The following is a 19,808-nucleotide window of genomic DNA, read 5'->3' as shown; positions in this document are numbered from 1 at the left end:
TCCAAGAGATACTTCGTTGTCAACGGAAGTCTGGGGATTGTAGTTCACACTTCTACTGTTGAACAATAATGACGTGCGGTAATGACTGAGATGGCTCTGTTCTGGTATAAGGGTTAAAACATGCTCATAACTGTCGTATTTGATATTTTAGACTAGATTCACCTATTAAACATCGAATATTTCTCCGCCATTAGAGTTAGGCCTACTAATAGTTAAAATAATGACATGCTAAAATAATGACAAGCATGGTTTCTCCACACACTACTCTACTGTTAAATTGCAAACATTTAGTTTCCTTGTATATATCCTATTATGTCCAATGTGTGTGTGTGTGTGTATATATATATATATATATATATATATATATATATATATATATATATATATATATATATATATATATATATATATATATATATATACGTATATATATATACATATATACGTATATATATATATATATACGTATATATATATACATATATACGTATATATATATATATATACATATATATATATGTATATATATATATATATACGTATATATATATATATATAGTTTGTCCTCTGCTACTGAGAGTTGTTTTGTTTAATATAGAACATATTTGTGATAAATTCAGTTGCTTTGTAAATCATTGAAAAATACAGATTTTATAAACTCAGCATGGCAGAGAGTATGAATAAATGTGTTTTTACTCTTGTGGTGTGATTACTGCTATATTTACAGCATTCCTTTAATATGGTGTCTGAGAAAAAACAACAACTCGAATTAAGGTTCTTGAGTCATTAATTGATTGCTAAATAAGAAATAGTTGCCTTCACACAGTGTGCTGACTGAGTGTAGACTGCATAAACAACCAAAATAAAATTCATATTTATTTAAAGCAAACATTACAGTTCAATAAGACCAAATATGATAAATTAATATAAACTGCTGTTTTATCAAAATAAATGATAATACAAAAACAGAAAAACAGAAGTGTTTTTCTGGCTCATTCTGGCTCATCGGTCAAGTGTGTTCGTATAGAGGTTTTCAAGAGCTGGTGTGAATAAATATCGATTTAAACTAAAAAAGACAGGAAAATTTGCACATGATCTGATATTTTATTCAGACCCAGAATAAGATCATGATGAACATCATAGCACTAAACACTCTCGTGTAGTGTGTGTTTCATATTCGAAGCAGGAGAGTGCTCTCGCGCAGAAAGTCGAACCAGGAAATTCCTTATATGTACAAAAGCATCCAGCTATCGCTGTATGAAAACAGTTGTTTTCACAGATAAGCAGAAACGTTTGGAAACATGAAGACATTAAACATACTATTGTGACAATATATGGTTTATTTGTGTTTTTCAAGTCATCACCAGGTAATAAAAAAAGTATAATATATATATACTTTATTTATATACATATATATATATATATATATATATATATATATACATACATACATACATACATACATTCATACATATATACATATATATATATGAAGCTCCTTGAGTCATTTTACTTTAATGGCAATGTGCAGTTCCTTTGCCAGACTATTAAAGTGAGATAACTGAAAATAAATATGGAGCCTGATAAAAATCCTAATTTTAGATGAAAATTTCAGATGGCTTTTAGAGTCTTTTGCATCTGATCTATATAATATATATGAACAATGCAGTGCTAATTGACCTCTAATTGTTTGTAGTATATAAACATAAACAAATCATTATTATTGATTATTGTCCAGCAGTTCTCTGAGTTCTAAGCCAATTAAAAGCTAGAAATGAGAGAAAAAATTAAGTTGCCTATACACTACCATGCAGTTAAAAGTTTTTTAACAGTAAAATTATTAATGTTTTTAATTAAGAAGTCTTAGCTACATTTTAGCATCATTACTCCAGTCACATGATCCTTCAGAAAACAGGTTGAAATTTTGATTTTGTTGCTCAAAAAACATTTATTATTTTGATGATACTGAAAACATAAGAGTAGACTTTTTTCACGTTTCTTTTATGAATAGAAAGAAAGTTCAGAAAAACAGCAGTTATCTGAAATAGAAACCTTTTGTAACATTATAAATGTCTTTATCATCACTTTTGATCAATTTAAAATGTCTTTGCCAAATAAAAGTATTAATTTCCATAATTCATTTTCCGAAAAATATAATGACTCTGAGCTTTTGAATGGTATAGTGTATTATGTAACAAAAGCTTTTTATTTCATAAATGCTGATCTTTGGATCTTTCTATTCATTAAAGAATACTATAAAAAATATGTTCTCAACTGATTTAAATATTAATAATAATAATAATTAAAAAGGTTTCTTGAGCAGAATATCAGCACATTATAATGATTTCTGAGAGATCATGTGACACTGCAGTCTGCATTGATGATGCTGAAAATGCAGCTTTGTTCACAGCAATCAATTACATTTTAAAATATATTCAAATAGAAAGCAGTTATTTTGAATTGTAAAATTTTCACAACATTACTTCTTTTGCTGTACTTTGGATCAAATAAAAGCAGGCTTGGTGAGAAGAAGAGACTTCTTTATAAAATATAAAATATCTTACTGTTCAAAAACCGTTCACTGGTATACAATTGTTATACGGTAATGTTTATAAATATACATATATATACTTCTGAAATGATGGCTTTGGCCCCACATGCATCTGGTCTACATCATCCAGGCTGAGCACTGCTCCTCTCGGCACACCTTTACCAGAGACTACTTCCCCAGGGCTCAGGCTACTAGTCCACAGTACAAAGCCAGCCAGTCCACCCACAAATGCTACAGCTTCATCAAAATTCCCTACAATCGAATCCTGCTCCTGTCCCAGGACCATAGAGCTCCCAGGAGGGATCTCATAGCCTTTCTGGAACTTGGATTCAGTAGATATGAGATGACGGTCTAAATAATACCAAAAACTGCCTTCAGTGGAGGACCAGATGATGCATAATTGGTGGCAGTGGCCAACCAGGATATTTTGTAAAGATAATTCATGATACGCTGGATCTCCGATCACAAAAGCATAATGCCCAGCATTCTAGAAAACCGGACATAGAGAACAAGCAAGGGTTTCCAGTGCTGCTGCTGCATGTCTCTCTCTCTCTCTCTCTCTCTCTCTCTCTGTCTGTCTCTGTCTCTCTCGCTCTCTCTCTCTCTCTGGACTCGTGTCACATGCGTTGGCTGTCCCCGCCTGGTGTTGTACTTGCCTGTTTGGATTCTTGGGGATTCTGAGCAAATATTTTTTTCAATGACTGAAAATTACACTTGGTAAACAGTGTCATTAAGGTTTTCAGTCTAAACTGTGGATACAAATTCATTTCGATTTCATTTTCACACGCAACACCACTAGAGTTCTCTAAATACTTACTTTTGGCTTCACTCTTTGGGGTTTAAATATTTGGGATTTTGTGTCGAAGTGAAAGCTGAAAAAGTTTCTCTTCATTCTGAACTGTTGGTTGTATGGTGCTCTGCCAGAGTTGCTGTTTTCTGTGTCTTATTGTGTATGTCTGTGGTTGTTCGGTGGGCCCAGAATACAATCTATCTCTCATTCTGTATTACTTAGACTTCGGTTTAGGCTGGACATGCCTCAAGACTACACCTTATTGCTTCCTGATAGAATTGAGAGGATCTAATCCTTCTTCCTTAGAAGTTGAAATGATCTTGAACAACCCTTGCATCTGACTCTCCAACTTCATTATCTGGGTCTGATGCCTTTTGAGCGAGGCCTAAAGGTCCCACATTCCATGTTGAACCTGATTCTTGAAGGACTCCAAAGAGCCAATATGACTTTGCTGCTTCCAGATCCTGTGGGACAAGTCAGACAACCCTGTTCTCTGCTTTTGGATTTGTCTAAGGTTGAGATGGTTGTTCTCCCTCAGAGCTCTCATCATGTTCGCCAGGCTCGAGACAAGCCTCTTGGTCTCTTTCTGTAGACTCTTAGTCCAGGATTTGAGGGAATTCAGGCAATGTGATATTTTTGAGACAGTATGCTTAAACACAAACCTGCTGATTTAGGCTCCTCAGTCTTTGGTTTAAGGGTTTATATGTCTCAGTCGGTGCTCCTCTCCAGGTCCAGGTCACAGGCATTAGCAGGAAGATTATCACAAGGAAAAAAACAACCTTCTGCTGGCCTTTCTGGTCATGGTCTCTTCACGTCCTTTACAGGGTTTTTTTTTTTTTTTAGTTTATTTGACAGGGACCGTGCACAGTTCAAGCCCTGTACTAGAGTTAGCTGTAAAGCTAATTTACATCTGTGGTCCCTGGGCAAGGAAGATAAAAAAAAGAAGAACAATGTAGACAATACTTTTAAAACAGATAAAAACAAACAACATGTGACAAACAGTACTCACATATAAACCAAAACCAGATAATACACATTCCATGGATAAATGACCACATAATTGATTAGCTTTCAGCCAAGTTTTTAAGGATATTTTAAAACTGTGAAAGCTTTCACAGTCTCTATTATATCTGTAGTAGAAAGGTGGAACTTAATTCCACCTTTCTACCACAGAAAAAGAAAAAGCTGATTGTCCAAATTTTGTTTTTCTAAACTGGGTGTAACAGTCACCTCTTACAGAAGCCCTGGTGACCCTTATTTTCTCTGCAAAATGACACACATTGCTTGAGTGGGGGTGGTGCAAGATCATGGATCAATTTATACATCAGGCACATGTCTGCAAAACAGAGAAAACTATCAAAGGTTAATAAATTGTATTTTTTATGATGGTGCAATGGTGATAGTTTAAATAACTTGATGTAATATTTTTGAAAAATTCAAACCTAAAACAGTTTGTGTAGGTGTACACCTCCTATCCCTGGATGTCCTGAATAAGATTTATTTTTCTTTGCTGCAGCGGCCGATAGGGAAATTAAAACATGACTAAATGGATTTCACAGACCCCAAACAGAAATCTCCAAGCAAAAACTCACATACACAAAAACATGGATGGACAGGCGATCTTAAACCTTTGTAAAATAGTTTTTAAAAATATGATTTGAACTTGTCATATATCAATTCTCAATCATTAAATTGTATTCTGTACACATTAAATCTGTCTGTATATAACATATAATCTGTGAGTACATAATGTGGAGAAAAAAAAAACAGCACGGACAAGTTTGAGCCAAATGTATAGGTGCAGCTCCCTCTGCAGTCAAGAGGTGGTAAAGTTACTGAGGATCTGGCAAACTGCACTCAGATATGCAGTCATGGATCATTTTTCAGAATTTGTTGATGCATTCTTTGTGCGGCCAGCGCCCACAACAAATGATAGATTACCAATCCTAACTAAATGAAGTAAATCAAATAAATGATTGAAAAATGGCTAAAGAAAAAATTGTTCAAGGTTGAAACACATGTAATGCTATGTGGAAGGCCTGATACTCATGTAAAATACAAAAGTAAAATATCTTACCTTGAAACAAAAAGCTCACTGTCTGTATAACACACATTGGCAAGAACTATTGTCTCTTTAAAGTTTTTGGTGGTATTTGAAAGTGGTTGTTCTGTTGTTGTGTTTTTGTTAAAGACACAGTAGAAACAGAAACAGAAAACATGGGGGTTTGAAAGAGCACTAGAACTGAGGCAATGTTGATATGAGAACAATGCACGCATCGGTCTGTTCCTGAATAAAATCAATGTGCCATGAACGGATATGATCAAGTTAGGTTAAGCTAGTTAATTTCCAGATATTTCTGTTGTTTTGCTCACAAGCAGTTTTGGTTTGCACTGTGAATTACTGTCAGGATCTTACTCTATTCAGATTTTATTTTTACAATATTTACTTGCACTGTGAGAATATGAGAATATAGTATAATAACATTAATAACATAGTTTGCATTCTACAAATGCAAAATAAGTTTTAAAATGCAAAACTAAAATAATTATCTTTGGTACAATTAACAGTTCATTCTTAATCCTTAATTCAAATTGATTTGTTGATATTTTTATATTCCCTGCATTATCTCTGCATCCCTTTTAAACAAATTCCATTACAACTGTACATACTTAGACCACAAAAGGTCTACCACCATGCTTTACAGGCATCAGTGTCCTCCTCATCACACTATAAGAAAACAATCTGCAGAAAAAAAAAAAAAAAGGTACTGGTAATTTTCCAAATTTCTAGACATTTCCTTTAACCCTAAAACACAACACAATGCAGTGCATAATTCAAAATACAGGGAAAACACTGGGCCTTATTTTTTACTGATTTTTCTTAGCGTGCAGGTCTTCTTGGTACACCTCTCTTGTTGGAATGTATTATTGTGTTAATACCCTGGCTGTCATTCCATGGTTCATGGAAACTGCACACACTAATCTCTTCTTCTTGGTTTTCTATTAGCAACCAAACCCTGCAGGACCACATCTTGATGCATGATGACTTTCTCAAGCACTTCAGAAGATCTGAATCTGCTCAGTAAGGAAAGTGACTAACAGATGCCAACTTTTTGTGTTTCCACTGCATTTACTTGACTTTATCCACTCTAGTTTCTTATTATATTTTTATGAAGCACTGAACACCTTGAAAATCCAGTTTGGTATGCTATTGCATGCTGTCTTGTCTCGCTTCTGCAAAATATAGCAATCATCTGAGGAAGGAAGTCTCTTTTATTTCTTGGATTTTTGTTTTCAAAACCCTGCATCAACAGCAATAGAGACATAAATGTTCAATAATAATTTCTTGTGAATAATAATTTCTAAAATTTTCCAAAGGTTTTTGGAATCTGTTCCAAATATATACAGGTGCATCTCAATAAATTAGAATTTCGTGGAAAAGTTCATTTATTTCAGTAATTCAACTCAAATTGTGAAACTCGTGTATTAGATAAAACCAGTGCACACAGACTGAAGTAGTTTAAGTCACTGGTTCTTTTGCTGGCCAGTCAGGCACACCAACACCATGGTCATTTAACCAACTTTTGGTGCTTTTGGCAGTGTGGGCTGGTGCCAGATCCTGCTGGAAAATGAAATCAGCAGCTCCAAAAAGCAGGTCAGCAGAAGGAAACATGAAGTGCTCCAAAATTTCTTGATAAACAGGTGCAGTGAATTTGGTTTTCAAAAACACAATGGAGCAACACCAGCAGATGACATTGCACCCCAAATCATCACAGACTGTGGAAACTAAACACTGGACTTCAGTTTAATCGGTGGACTCTTTAGCCCAAGACACCTCTGATGTTGTCTGTGGTTCCGGAGTTGCTCAACTAGAGGAATACAACAACTGTAGCAAAATTCTTTGACACGTCTGTATGCCTTGAGCCCAACCTCAGTCCATTCCTTGTGAAGTTATGAATGTCTTTACTGTTGCTTTTGATCAATGTATTGCATTGTTGCTGCCTAAAAGTATTCATTTCTTTTTACAAAACCTTGGTAGTGTATATATTGCACATACTTAAAAAGAGTTTAGTTACATGATGATGACATGTGCAGATAACCATAGGGCACACTCTTCCAGCGCACATCCATAGGAAATGGGCAGACCAAGACAGCATAAGAAAATATTACAGGCCCGAGAAACCAGACATCTCACTATATTTATTTTTCTGTACATCATCAGCAGAAGTTTGCAACCTTTCCTGGAATGTGGAACAGAGAATGTTTGGTGGAATGCTGCCGGACGAGCTAAACCGCAGTCGAAGGAGTGTCACACAAAGAGACGCAGCTGAGAAGCCGAGCCCACTCTCATGATATCAGCAGCATGCACTCTTCCACTCCCTGCCACACCTGGACAGCACATGAAGTCAAAACCTCCCCGGCAGCTCATCTTAATCTTAATTACTTCTTTGCCACTAGCACTTGTAGGGACGTTTATCGCTTAAGAAATCTATGTCTAATTTTAATTGCTGATGTGATGATGGCATGCTACTTGTTACAAAGATTCAACCTCAGACTAGACGAATATCTTAAACTTTAAAAAAGTTGGAGTCTGAAAAATGTGAAACATCCTTACTATATCTAGTTAGTTTCAAGAAAGGATTTCCGATTTCAACGTTTCAGACCACCGTAACGGGATGTTAAACGTGAACACTTCTCATAATTCACACCGAAGACTTACAAACACAATTCAACTCAAACATGATTCACAGTGAAGACATATTTTGGTGATTTTCACATGTTTTATAATCACTCATTATAAGCTACAAGAACTCACCTTGCCAGTAATCACACATCTTCTATTAAACATTTTGGCAACAATAAGCTTCAACTTGTTAACATTCATTAAAGCAATGAACAAACCAGCATTTAATCATCTAGGTAAATGGTCATTTATAAAGATACCATTGTTCATTGTTAATTTTCATTTATACAACTTGCATTAGTATATGTATAAGTTAACATCACCTTAACAGACTCTTATTGTAAGAGTCAAACTTTTATTGTATGTTTATGTTGTCGAGAGACACCAGGTTTAAGTCTTAAGATTTAAGGGGGTCACAATGACACTAACATTACTTTATCAACATTCAAATATACTAGGGGACAGCTGTCAAAAGGCTTTTACACATCACACACTTATATCCATCCATCCATCCTTAAATTTTGAAGTTTTGAAGCTATTCTCAATTTAATACACAAGGCCAAAGACAGTCAAATCAATCTCAGCAAAACACTAGAGTAACGGAGTCACACAACTTCAGTTTAGTTCTGATTCGGCTACCATATTTTCTGGCCAACTTCACATTATAGCAGAAAACTCTTTAAGGTGTGAAAAGTGAAAACCAGACACCTGCTAGCACAGTACACTTCAGTCCAAATGTAGTATGTTTATATTCATATAAGCTGCCATTGACTGCTATCAGCAAAACTGGTTATTCAGAGACGTTTTCAATGACAGATGTGGAATGAATACAACCTTCTTCCTGTTTCTGTCACAACAGCATTCATAAAAGGTGACAGCATATTTTAATGTAGGTGGGTGGAGTAGTCGAGTGATTCTGAAAAGCTTGTAAACGCAATAGAAACTGGTTTCAGTCTAACCATCGGCCACAGCCTCAACAAGACAGGTAAGAAAGCTCGCTGTACACAAAACTTTACTAACTAGACTGTCTGAAGTTTCTGGAGTGCTTATGGAATTAGGTTTAAGATAAGGATGTAAAAATGAGCTCAAAACAATTAAACAGTTTGGCACTGCTGTTTGTATTACTTTCATGGTTTTAATCTTGAATTGTTTGTTGAATTTAATTAGAACTCTGAATGACAAACGTTCAGGAACTGCTGATTAAGATTATTTATTATGATTTAAAGGCTGATTTGTTTCCAATCAGAAGACCATATAAGTTTAAAAAATGTTATGCATTGTTCAGAAAATGTCCTTGTTATAGATTACGGTATTGCTGTAATATAAGAAAAATATAATAAGAAATCTTATATCTTTAAAGAAAAAGAAAAAGCTAATTTTCTTGAGCAATTTATTAAATTAAATATCATTTACTTTTATTAATTTAGCAGAAACTTTTATCCAAAATGATTTAGAAATGATGTTTACAAATCATCATAAGGAGGCAATAACAGAAGTGCTAATAATACAGTTAAAAACATATTTTCTGGGATAGTACAAGACAGAACAAAGAAGGATTTAAGAAACAGATGAAGCTTAAAATAAGACTTACATTTTTTTTATTAAATGTAAATTACAAATTTTGAGGCCTTGTTTTGATTCGACTGTTAAGCTTTGTTATGCTGAATAGCAGGAGATAAAATGCATTATTTAAGAAAAAAAGAAAGTGCAGTGAATGCGATGATCAAAGCCGACCAATGAATGGTGCTTTTTGACTTTGTGTGCTTTTGCTTTAGTAGAACAGCTGACGTATTTTACGTTTCCAGGTCACCTCCTATTGATCCACACCTAAACATAATCAAAATAACTTTACACTAACATATGAAATATACATTTGGTGGAAATATTTTGTGTTCTAGTGTTGATCTGATATTTTTACTCCAGAAATCTTGTCTAGGAGTGTAAATGAGCTCATTTAAGAAAAATAACAAATGACAAACAAATGTTTGTCAATAACAAATGTCCCTGTCGCTCAGTGGTAGAGCATTGTGTTAGCAGCACAAAAGGTTGCGGGTTCAGTTCCCAGGGAGAACACATACTGGTAAAAAAATGTATCGCTTGAATGCACTATAAGTTGCTTTGGATAAAAGTGTCTGCATTAATTAAATGACAAACTCAGGCTGTTTAATGTCGTAATTCCTAACACAGTTGCTGGAGCTTGTGTGTGTTTGGTCTATACTACATAAAAATCATATTGTTGTAGAAATTGTCAGTTTAACCAGCTCCTATCTTCCATGAGCATTAGGGTCTATTAATCAAGTATTAGTACCGCAGCCGAAAATGCGGCAGAGCAACATTCCATTTCTATCTTTGGGTGGACATCTATATCAATCAGGGCTTGTAACACTATCACCTTTTTGTTAACTAAGGCGTTTACCCTACCATATAATCATAGAAATAAATGCCATATGACTGTTTTATTCAAAACAAAGTCTTTTATACAAAACAAGTCTGAGCTCCAGGAAGTTGGCAGCTACACATGTACTGATGATTACTGAGCCGGAAAAAGAGAAAACGAGTGTTCAGTTTACTTCACTGAAAAAGTGAGGGCTGACAAGGCATTGCCCTTTGAAGGTGTTCTGCCCATTTCAGCATCTTTACTGAGAATTTTCTTATGTATTTACTTACCAGTAACAGATAATTCAAGTTACCAGTGCGTAATCACATTTGTAAACAATATGCTGAACAGAAGTCATTTTAGCACTTTTAGCATATGAAAATATATAGTAAAACATCACATATACAGACTTTTATTTTGTCCCAGCAGTTTACACCCACCAAAGACAGAATGAGTGCTGACGGAACTGGAGACCCACCTCCGTATGTCATACCAGGTAAGTCAATTATCATTGTTTTGAATGGCTCATAATAATGGAAAAACAATCAAGCCAGTGTGTGAGTGACGTAAATCTGGAATTCTTAAATAGTTAGCTATATTTCAGAAATATAAATGTTCTCTGTATCTTTTTGCTTGGCATCAACAGTAGAGGGTGCCAATGGCTCCAACGTCAAGGTCTACCATGTGCACACTCCATTCAGCCCACAAAGCTCGACTATCGACGATTCTCGAACCCAGATGCAATCAGCCAGACCTGGTGAGTCTGTCACCTGTCATTTATCTTTGGAAAACTATCAGTTGTAAAGACCACGCGGAAAGAATTGCCCATGTTTTGCTTGAGAATATTAGGATTGTAGCCTACTGTACACTATATCGGTCGATTATATTGCTTTTATGCAACATTTAAATAAAACTAAAGTGTGTAGGGTTTATGGAAGCCTTTTTCTTTCACAGTTAAAAACAATAATAGAATCTCAAGTTTATAACACTATTCAGACTTTATTTCTCACAGTTCTGAGTTTATCTTGTACGTTGATGTCTCGCTATTGTGATTTCCCCTCAGATATCGGAGTTTAAATCTCATAATTCTGAGTTTGTATCTCGCAGTTTTGACTTTCCCCCCTCCTCAGGGCTTGGGCGTCGTGACGTCATTACTTGGCGTGGCCGCCGTGTTGATGGCCTCCTTTACTGCTACTCGGACTACTGCGCAGTGTTTAGATTAGATTAGATTAGATTAGATTCAACTTTATTGTCACTGCACATGTAGGTACAAGGCAACGAAATGCAGTTAGCATCTAACCAGAAGTGCAATACGCAGTAAGTACAGAATAAAGGTCTATAATATGTACAATAACTATACAGGTAAGTATTATGGACATAATTTACAGATATCAAATACTATAAGCACAATATACAGATAGGTGTACTATGAACATACTATACAGATGGGCTATGTAAAAGTGTATGTACACTATAGGCAGAACTATGAACATAATTTACAGTATTGCAATGGACAGTAAAGTGCATAGAAAAAAAAATATTTCAATGTGCAAATGGATTATACAGTGTTCCTGGATGAACAGACAGTAGTGCAAGTAATAACAAGTTACTTTTTGCTTGTTGTGAGTAAAATAAATAAATCAGAGTGTTGAAGAGGGGGAGGAGTCTATGTGTGTGGTGTGGGGGGTGTTGAGGGGTGTCAGAGGGCAGAGTTCAGCAAGGAGACAGCTTTAGGGAAAAAGCCCTGGTGTCCCTGTGATTCGTTGGGCAGTTTTCACCACCCTCTGCAGTGCCTTGCGGTCAGCCACTGAGCAGTTCCCATACCAGACTGTGATGCAACTGGTCAGGATGCTCTCAATCGCACACCGGTAGAAGTTCACTAGGATGGCTGAAGAAAGCTGGTTCTTCTTCAGTGTCCTGAGGAAGAAAAGGCTCTGGTGAGCCTTTTTGATGAGGCTGGAGGTGTTTGTAGTCCAGGACAGGTCCTCCGAGATGGTGGTTCCCAGGAACTTGAAGCTGGAGACACGTTCAACAACCATCCCGTTAATGTGGATGGGGTCATGCGTGCTTCCTTTCTTCTTCCTGAAGTCCACAATGAGCTCCTTGGTCTTATTGGTGTTAAGGAGCAGGTTATTGTCAGCGCACCATGTGGCCAGGTGCTGTACCTCTTCCCTGTAGGCAGTCTCATCGTTGTCACTGATGAGGCCAATCACCGTGGTGTCATCTGCAAACTTAATGATGGAGTTGGATCCATGCACAGGCTTGCAGTCGTGGGTGTAAAGGGAGTAGAGGAATGGGCTCAGCACACAGCCCTGTGGTACGCCAGTGTTAGGTGTGATGGTGGTGGAGTGGTTGTGGCCTGACTGAACATGCTGAGGCCTGTTGGTCAGAAAGTCCATAATCCAGTTGCAGAGGGAGGTGTTAATGTCCAGGTCTCCAAGTTTTGTGATCAGCCTGGAGGGAATGACGGTGTTAAATGCTGAACTGAAGTCAACAAACAACATCCTAACATACGTGTTGTTATGGTCCAGGTGTGTGAGTGCAGAGTGCAGCACTGTGCATACTGCATCCTCTGTGCTCCTATTTCTGCGATAGGCAAATTGGTGTGGGTCCAGTGTGGGTGGGAGGCAGTCTTTGAGATGTGCTAGGACCAGTCGCTCGAAGCACTTCATAATGATGGGTGTGAGTGCTACGGGGCGATAGTCATTGAGGCACGTTGGGGAGGAGTGTTTTGGTACTGGCACAATGGATGTGGACTTAAAACATGTAGGCACAGTTGCTTGGATGAGGGACATGTTGAAAATGTCTGTGAAGACCCCTGCAAGCTGCTCTGCACATGCCCTAAGCACACGTCCAGGAATGCCATCAGGGCCAGCAGCCTTGCGTGAGTTGATCCGGCTCAGTGCAGTGTGGACATCTGTGGAGGTGAGTTTGAGAGGTTGGTGGTCTGAAGAGGCTGAGATTTTGGTGGCCGTCTCCTTGCTGTCGCTGTTGAAGCGAGCATAAAAGTCATTTAGCTCGTTAAGGAAGGAGACGTCCGTGACTGTTGGTGTGGAGTTGCTTGACTTGTAGTCACTGATGATCTGGATGCCCTGCCACATGCGTCGGGGGTCAGAGTTGGAAAAGTGTTCCTCTACCTTCAGCTTGTAGCAGTACTTCGCCTTTTTGATGCCCCTTTTCAGGTTAGCCCTGGATTTACTGTAGGCCTGAGCGTCGTCTGACCTGAAAGCGGTGTTGCGGGCTTTCAGCAGAACTCGCACCTCCTTGTTCATCCATGGCTTCTGATTAGGGTATGTTGTTATCTGTTTTTCTGTTGTTACACTGTCAATGGTGGAGTTGATGTGATCCAGTACAGAGGAGGTGTAGATATCAATGTCCGTGTGAGAGCCACAGGCAGCCTGTGAAGCAAACATACTCCAGTCAGTGTGTTGAAACCTGTCTTGAAGTAAAGAGTCAGCTCCAGTTGGCCACACTTTGATGGTCCTCACCAAAGTTTAGACTTACTCCCTCTCATCATTGTGTCTTAATTTGATTAATTAAAAATATATTTCAACCATGGTAAACCGTTGCTGTATTGTGGGGTGTAACAGCGCAACATATAATCGCCATGGGGAAAATAAAATGAGAATGGATTAACTTTCCACCGCTTTCCTGCTTGAAGGGGCGACCACGGAGACCATAACATCTGAATATTAATTTATATAGCTTAAGTCAACATTGAAAATAAGCGAAATTTCCTGGGTTACTCATCCAAAATACGGGTAATTTCAACATTAATCTTTCTGTTGCCCTCCCCCTGCTGACATGAAAAAATTCGTAATACAAGACTGCTGCATTAACTAACGTTAAGCGATTTGTGATGCTAGGTCTGACATGACTGCTTACAGATTGGCGTGAAATCGTGCTCTCACAACAACCACGCTATCTTAAAAAGCCCAACATCACGCTAAGGTTGCTTTCAAGTAAGCAAAAGGATGCTTTGAAAACATCTGTTCGCTGGAATGGCAAGAAGTAGCAACAGGACAACAGCACAGAGACTTGACAGGGCTGATGGAGGGGCTAACAGGATATTTTACAGGAAAATACTAAAACGGAAAGACAGCAGGAAAAGAGCTCAAATACATGAGAACCCCGGAAAAAACGAGAGGGTTGACAGCTACTAACTACACTTTTGAAACAGTTAAAAGTCCATGTGTGAATGGTTAGCACTAACAGTTACTAAACTAGCAGCTAGGTAGAGCACAGCTTACCTTTGTCCGGATTACTGTATAACCTTAGTGTTTGTCGGCTTTATGATCTGCAGCTCCTGAACCCATCCATTTGTGAACTGTACATGAGACTCCAATGACTTATAGCTTTGGAGCTATTCTGAAGTGTAGGCGCTCACAAAACAAACAAGGTAGCCAAAGATATCTGTAATGCAAAAGTGCGGCAGCAAATCGTCATTGGTACTCCACTATTTGTTGGGAATTTCATATCAATCCAAACCGTTAATTGTGCCGATTTTGTCCACATATCGGTCTCTGGCATACCTATTTAGCATATCCCTATAAATCCCACAACCTTTTAGCGATTTTAACATCTTTTTTCTTTCTCCCAACTTTGCTTCTTCTCGTTCAACTTGCTGTATGTTTACATTCGCGAGGCTATCAACATGGCTGCCATGTCCCAGAATGCAACGCGGCGCCCAAGCCCTATTCTTGGTTTCCCTTTCATAGGTCACTTCGATGCTCCGGTGACGTCACAGGTATAGGAACACCCCTCAGTGTATACCTGGGTGCCGCGCGCTATTTCGCTCAGATTTCATTCCTTCAGGGAAGTGAATCATCTGTGCCCTAGGAATCATCTCGCGTTCTCAGCGGTTTCTATGAGCAGTGCTAACTCCTCTTCGTGGACGCAATGAATTTTCGAAAATGTAAGGAACCGTGTACCAGGTTCATCACAAAGGGAGACTCAGCACATGCACATGACAGGTGCATAGTATGTTTAGGCTTACATCACGCACAGGCGGCGCTTAGCGGCCTTTCTTCTTGTCCCCACTGTGATGGCCTGCGGCTCAGAGTACTGCGCTCAAGGGTGGAAGTATTTTCTAATGTCGCCCCCGTGTCTAACCCCCGTCATGTCACTTCTGCGACTGCCGAGGCACCGCACGAGGCGATAGCTTGGGGTGACACATGCGACATGGATTTTGAGGACAGCGCAGCGCTGGAATTTTCTCCACGTCGCTCGCTCTCCCCTACCCTGGTGCAGGAAAAGAGCTTTATTGAACCAGTCGTCTTCTCTAACAAGGATTTTCAGCCTACACCGGAGGCATGCAATGACATCTCCTTCGGTTGTGGACGTTATGACGAAAACATTTTATCCACTGCGGCCGACGCCAGCTCTCTCCCTCCTAGTGGACAGGAGAAGCACGTTTCCCCCTCCTACAGTGAGCTGTTAGATGTGGTTTCTCGCGCGGTGGGTAAACTGGGACTGGACTGGGAGGTTGAGAGGACCTTCATCTAAGCTGGACGACCATTTCTTAACCAGTCGTACACCTGTGCAGCCCCAAAGGCCCTTGCCTTTTTTCCCGGTCCTCCACCAAGAAGTTTTGAGGTCCTGGAAACAGCCGTACTCGGCGCGTATCACTAACGCTGCGGATTTCGCCACCATTTATGATATGGCGAACCATGGCTATGCAGCGATGCCTCCAGTGGAAGAGACTCTCGTCAAGCTTCATTGGAAAATCCTACATGGCCGCTGGCCAGGCGGCTGCTTCGCTCCACTCTATGGCGGTCCTTCAGGCCTACCAAGCGGAGATCTTAAAGGTGCTACCAAACACACTGCTCGAGCGGTAGGCCGTTCCATGGCTGGTTTGATTACAGTCGAGCGCCACCTTTGGCTTAATCTCACCGATATCAAAGAAAAGGACAAGTCTTTTCTTATGGACGCCCCCGTTTCTAAGGACGGTTTGTTCAGAGAGGCTGTCACTTCGGTGGTGGAAAAATTTTGAGCAGCGAAACAGCAATCAGCCACCTTCCGCCAGCTGATTCCTCGCAGGCCCAGGGAGGTTGAATGCCGGCAGGGCCGCGTTCTCGCTCAACCTCCTCTCAGCGCCAGTGAGTTGCCTCTCGGGAAGAGCCTTCACATATGGCGCCCCCTTGTAAGGATTGGGGTCCTAAGGTTTTTCCACCAGCTCACCAGCGACAACGGAAGAGGTTAAACCTGAGCTCGACGGCTAATGCCTCTCGTTCTCGGGCCCCGAATAGCAGCTCCTGATGTTCTAGCTGCTTGCCAGGGACTGTGCCCTCCCAAGGGCTCAGTCGATTGCTTCATGCGTGCGTCGCTTCAAAGCGGGTCGCACAGTGAGGGTGAGCTTGTGCCTCAGACTTTTAGGTCTAATGGCAGCGGCATCCCCCAAAATCAGTCTGAGATTACTTCACATGCGCCCTTTTTGAATTATCAGGGAGGATTACGCTCTTGCCCCCTGTGCAGGCTGGCAAGAAATATTCTTCTTTGGTCTCAGAACAAATTCCTGTCGATCCGAGCGGTTCATGTCCCCGGACGTTTGAACTTCGAAGTGGATTTGCTATCCAGACAGATTCTGGAGCAAGGGGAATGGAGATTGCACCCCCAAACAGTGAACCTCTTATGGCAGATTTTTGGAAAAGCAAGAGTGGATTTATTCGCGTCACACATGATAACGCATTGCCCGCTATGGTTCTCCCTATACCTTCCATCGCCCCTGGGCTTGGATGCGTTAGCTCACAATTGGCCCAAGACCAGCTTGTGTGCTTTTCCCCTGATTCGTTTAATTCCAGCGGTATTATCCAGGATACGGCTGGACAGAGTGGAACAGCTGCTGCTGGTGACTCTGAAAGATTACGTGGCAGCCATTTCAGCTAAACACAAATATATAGACGGTGCCTCAGTTGGCCGTCATACGCTGGTTTCTCGTTTTATACAGGATGCACGAGGGCTGAGGCCGCCCTGTGCGAGTTCCTTCATGGGATTTATCTTTTGTGTTACAAGGTTTATCAGGGCATCTGTTTGAGCCCCTGGAAACTATACCGGATAAAATCTTGACTCTAGAGACAGTTCTTCTTATGGCTTTATCCTCCCTCAAGAGAGTTGGGGATTTACAGGCTCTTTCCGTCTCACCCTCGTGCATGGAATTTGCACCGGGCTCTGTGAAGGTATTGTTGCGACCGAGGCCTAATTATGTCCCTAAGGTCACTTCTAACCCCTTTCGTTTTCAACAAGTGGTCTTGGAGGCTTTACCCCCTGCTGAGATGGGGTCAGGGGATCTAAGTCTTTGCCCTGTCAGAGCGCTCAAGACTTATGTTGATCGAACAGCCCCATGGCGTGAGTCTGACCAACTGTTTGTCTGTTATGGACATAAGAAAAAAGGCCATGCTGTCACAAAACAACGCATGTCCCATTGGCTGGTGGAAGCAATATCTTTAGCCTATGAGGCCCACGGACTTGCTTCGCCCTTAGGAATTAGAGCTCATTCCACGAGAGCAGTGGCTTTTTCACAAGCTTTTCTCAGTGGATCTTCTATGGATGATATCTGTGCTGCGGCAGGATGGTCCTCTCCTAACACATTTATCAAGTCCTACAGTCTGAATGTGAGGATGGCTCCTGGCTCCCGGGTTCTCTCCGCTTGAGCAGATGCTTCCTTGGATCCCAGCTGTCAGGTACGTCAGGCGTTATGGTGTAGCGTTCCCATACCGGTGACGTCAACGCAGCATCGAAGTGACCTATGAAAGGGAAAATCTCGGTTATGTATGTAACCATGGTTCACTGAATAGGGAACGAGATGCTGCGGTCCTGGCCGTTCCATACCTTGATAGCATTCTTCATCTTCAGTTCATTAAATCTCAGTGAAATAGCGCGTGGCACCCAGTTATACGATGCGTGCGTATGCGTAGGGGTGGTGCCAAGCGCTATTTGGCCAATAGGATTGGCGGGATGTTAGAGGGCTTCAGACATTCGTCACACCGAGGGGTGTTCCCATACCGGTGACATCACCGCAGCATCTCGTTCCCTTTTTTAGGGAACCATGGTTACATACATAACCTAGATGTTAAATCGCTTTAAATGGGTGCTTAATCTTGCGAAAGGAAGGATCTGTCTGAGACAACTGACAATTATGAGGGGAAAAAAGTAAGATTTGCAAGATGGCAATTTGGAATTGTGAGAAATTAAGTCAGAATTATTAGATAAAAAGTCGTATTTACCTTCATTCCGTGGTTGAGCAAACACATATACAAGACATTAGGCTACTTGTGAAACTTTGTGTCAATCAAGGCTTCCTGTCTACAATGACCCTCTAGTGATGTAGCTACTAAATATAAGATAGATGACACACTATTGGATAATTTTTTTTATAATGGTTAACAAAGATCAGAGATTAAAAACAAAAACACTTACTAAAACACATTCTTCTCCTGTAGTTCAGTCAACAGAAGCCAAAAATAAATTTGTCAGCTACGAATCATATGAGCTGGGTCGCAATCCAGGAATGGCCACCTGCACAAGCTGCCAACAGCAGGTCTTAACCAATGTCACCTACAAAGTGGGAGTTTACGCCTGGTTGATGTGCTTACTCTTCATCCTGTGCGGGTAAGAGTCCATTTAAATTTGCAGCTAAAAAATAAAAATCAAAAATCAAATCTTGTGCGGATTATCAAAGCCAAACCGTCTGCCTCTTTTCCAGGTTTGTTTTGTGCTGCTGTCTGATTCCATTCTTCATGAAGTTTTTCAAAGACGTCTATCACACATGCCCTAAATGCAATAAGATCCTGCACATTGAAAAGAAGCAATGTTGCTAACCCTTCCCAAACTTTAACACCACTCATGTATTTGTGTGGCACCTTACACCATATGAAGGACTGGAGGACACTTTCGGGCCAACACAGATGTCATCTAATACAAACTTGCTTGTATAAACTAAAGCTTTGCAATCTTTTTCTTTATTATTACATTATATTACGTATACAAATACATTACACTCTCAAATGAACATGAATACTCATTGTTTTGATTGTATATCTATAAAGGACTCAGGGTTAAAGCTTCGGAGTGTTGAGGAGTTTGTGGAACCAAAGATTAGATTTTTATATCACGATGTAAATATCAGTGATTCTGGCATTAACTGGTTTCACAAAGAACCTTTAACATGCATGGAAACTTTCCAGTTGGACAAAGGGAAAAAAATTTGTTTAGATTATTAAAATTAGAAAATGAAAGTGTTAAAATGAAGGTTTTTTTGTGCATGGTTGTACATTTAGATATGTTTTTTTTTTTAAACACGGTGTAGAAAACCTGGATATACGAGGTGTCTTCATTTGAAAGTATGATTTCTAGAACTTAATTTCTTTTTTAAAATAAACGATAGACATTTTTGTAGTTGTGTCAATAC

At 39.6% G+C, this 19,808-nt stretch overlaps 1 protein-coding gene and 1 pseudogene across 2 annotated transcripts; one reads left to right on the top strand and one right to left on the bottom strand.

Annotated features, from left to right (window-relative positions):
- Nucleotides 1–2,609: 2,609 nt before the first annotated feature.
- LOC127957091 (pentraxin-4-like) lies at nt 2,610–8,176 on the bottom strand (annotated as a pseudogene).
- Nucleotides 8,177–8,912: 736 nt separating this feature from the next.
- LOC127948817 (lipopolysaccharide-induced tumor necrosis factor-alpha factor homolog) lies at nt 8,913–19,533 on the top strand. 2 transcript variants are annotated; one of them, XM_052545580.1, is made up of 5 exons: nt 8,913–9,010; nt 10,829–10,898; nt 11,049–11,159; nt 18,841–19,009; nt 19,104–19,533. In XM_052545580.1, the coding sequence occupies exons 2-5, from the start codon at nt 10,853–10,855 to the stop codon at nt 19,216–19,218; spliced, it is 441 nt and encodes a 146-aa protein (XP_052401540.1). In that variant the 5' UTR covers nt 8,913–9,010; nt 10,829–10,852; the 3' UTR covers nt 19,219–19,533. The 2 variants fall into 2 exon arrangements, with proteins under 2 accessions (XP_052401540.1, XP_052401549.1); XM_052545589.1 differs by having other exon boundaries at nt 8,921–9,010; nt 10,832–10,898.
- Nucleotides 19,534–19,808: the final 275 nt, after the last annotated feature.

Source organism: Carassius gibelio, chromosome A3 (assembly GCF_023724105.1).
Source record: "Carassius gibelio isolate Cgi1373 ecotype wild population from Czech Republic chromosome A3, carGib1.2-hapl.c, whole genome shotgun sequence".
Taxonomy (NCBI): domain Eukaryota; kingdom Metazoa; phylum Chordata; class Actinopteri; order Cypriniformes; family Cyprinidae; genus Carassius; species Carassius gibelio.
Note: the sequence above shows the minus strand (reverse complement) of the source record. Positions and strands in the feature narration are given on the sequence as shown.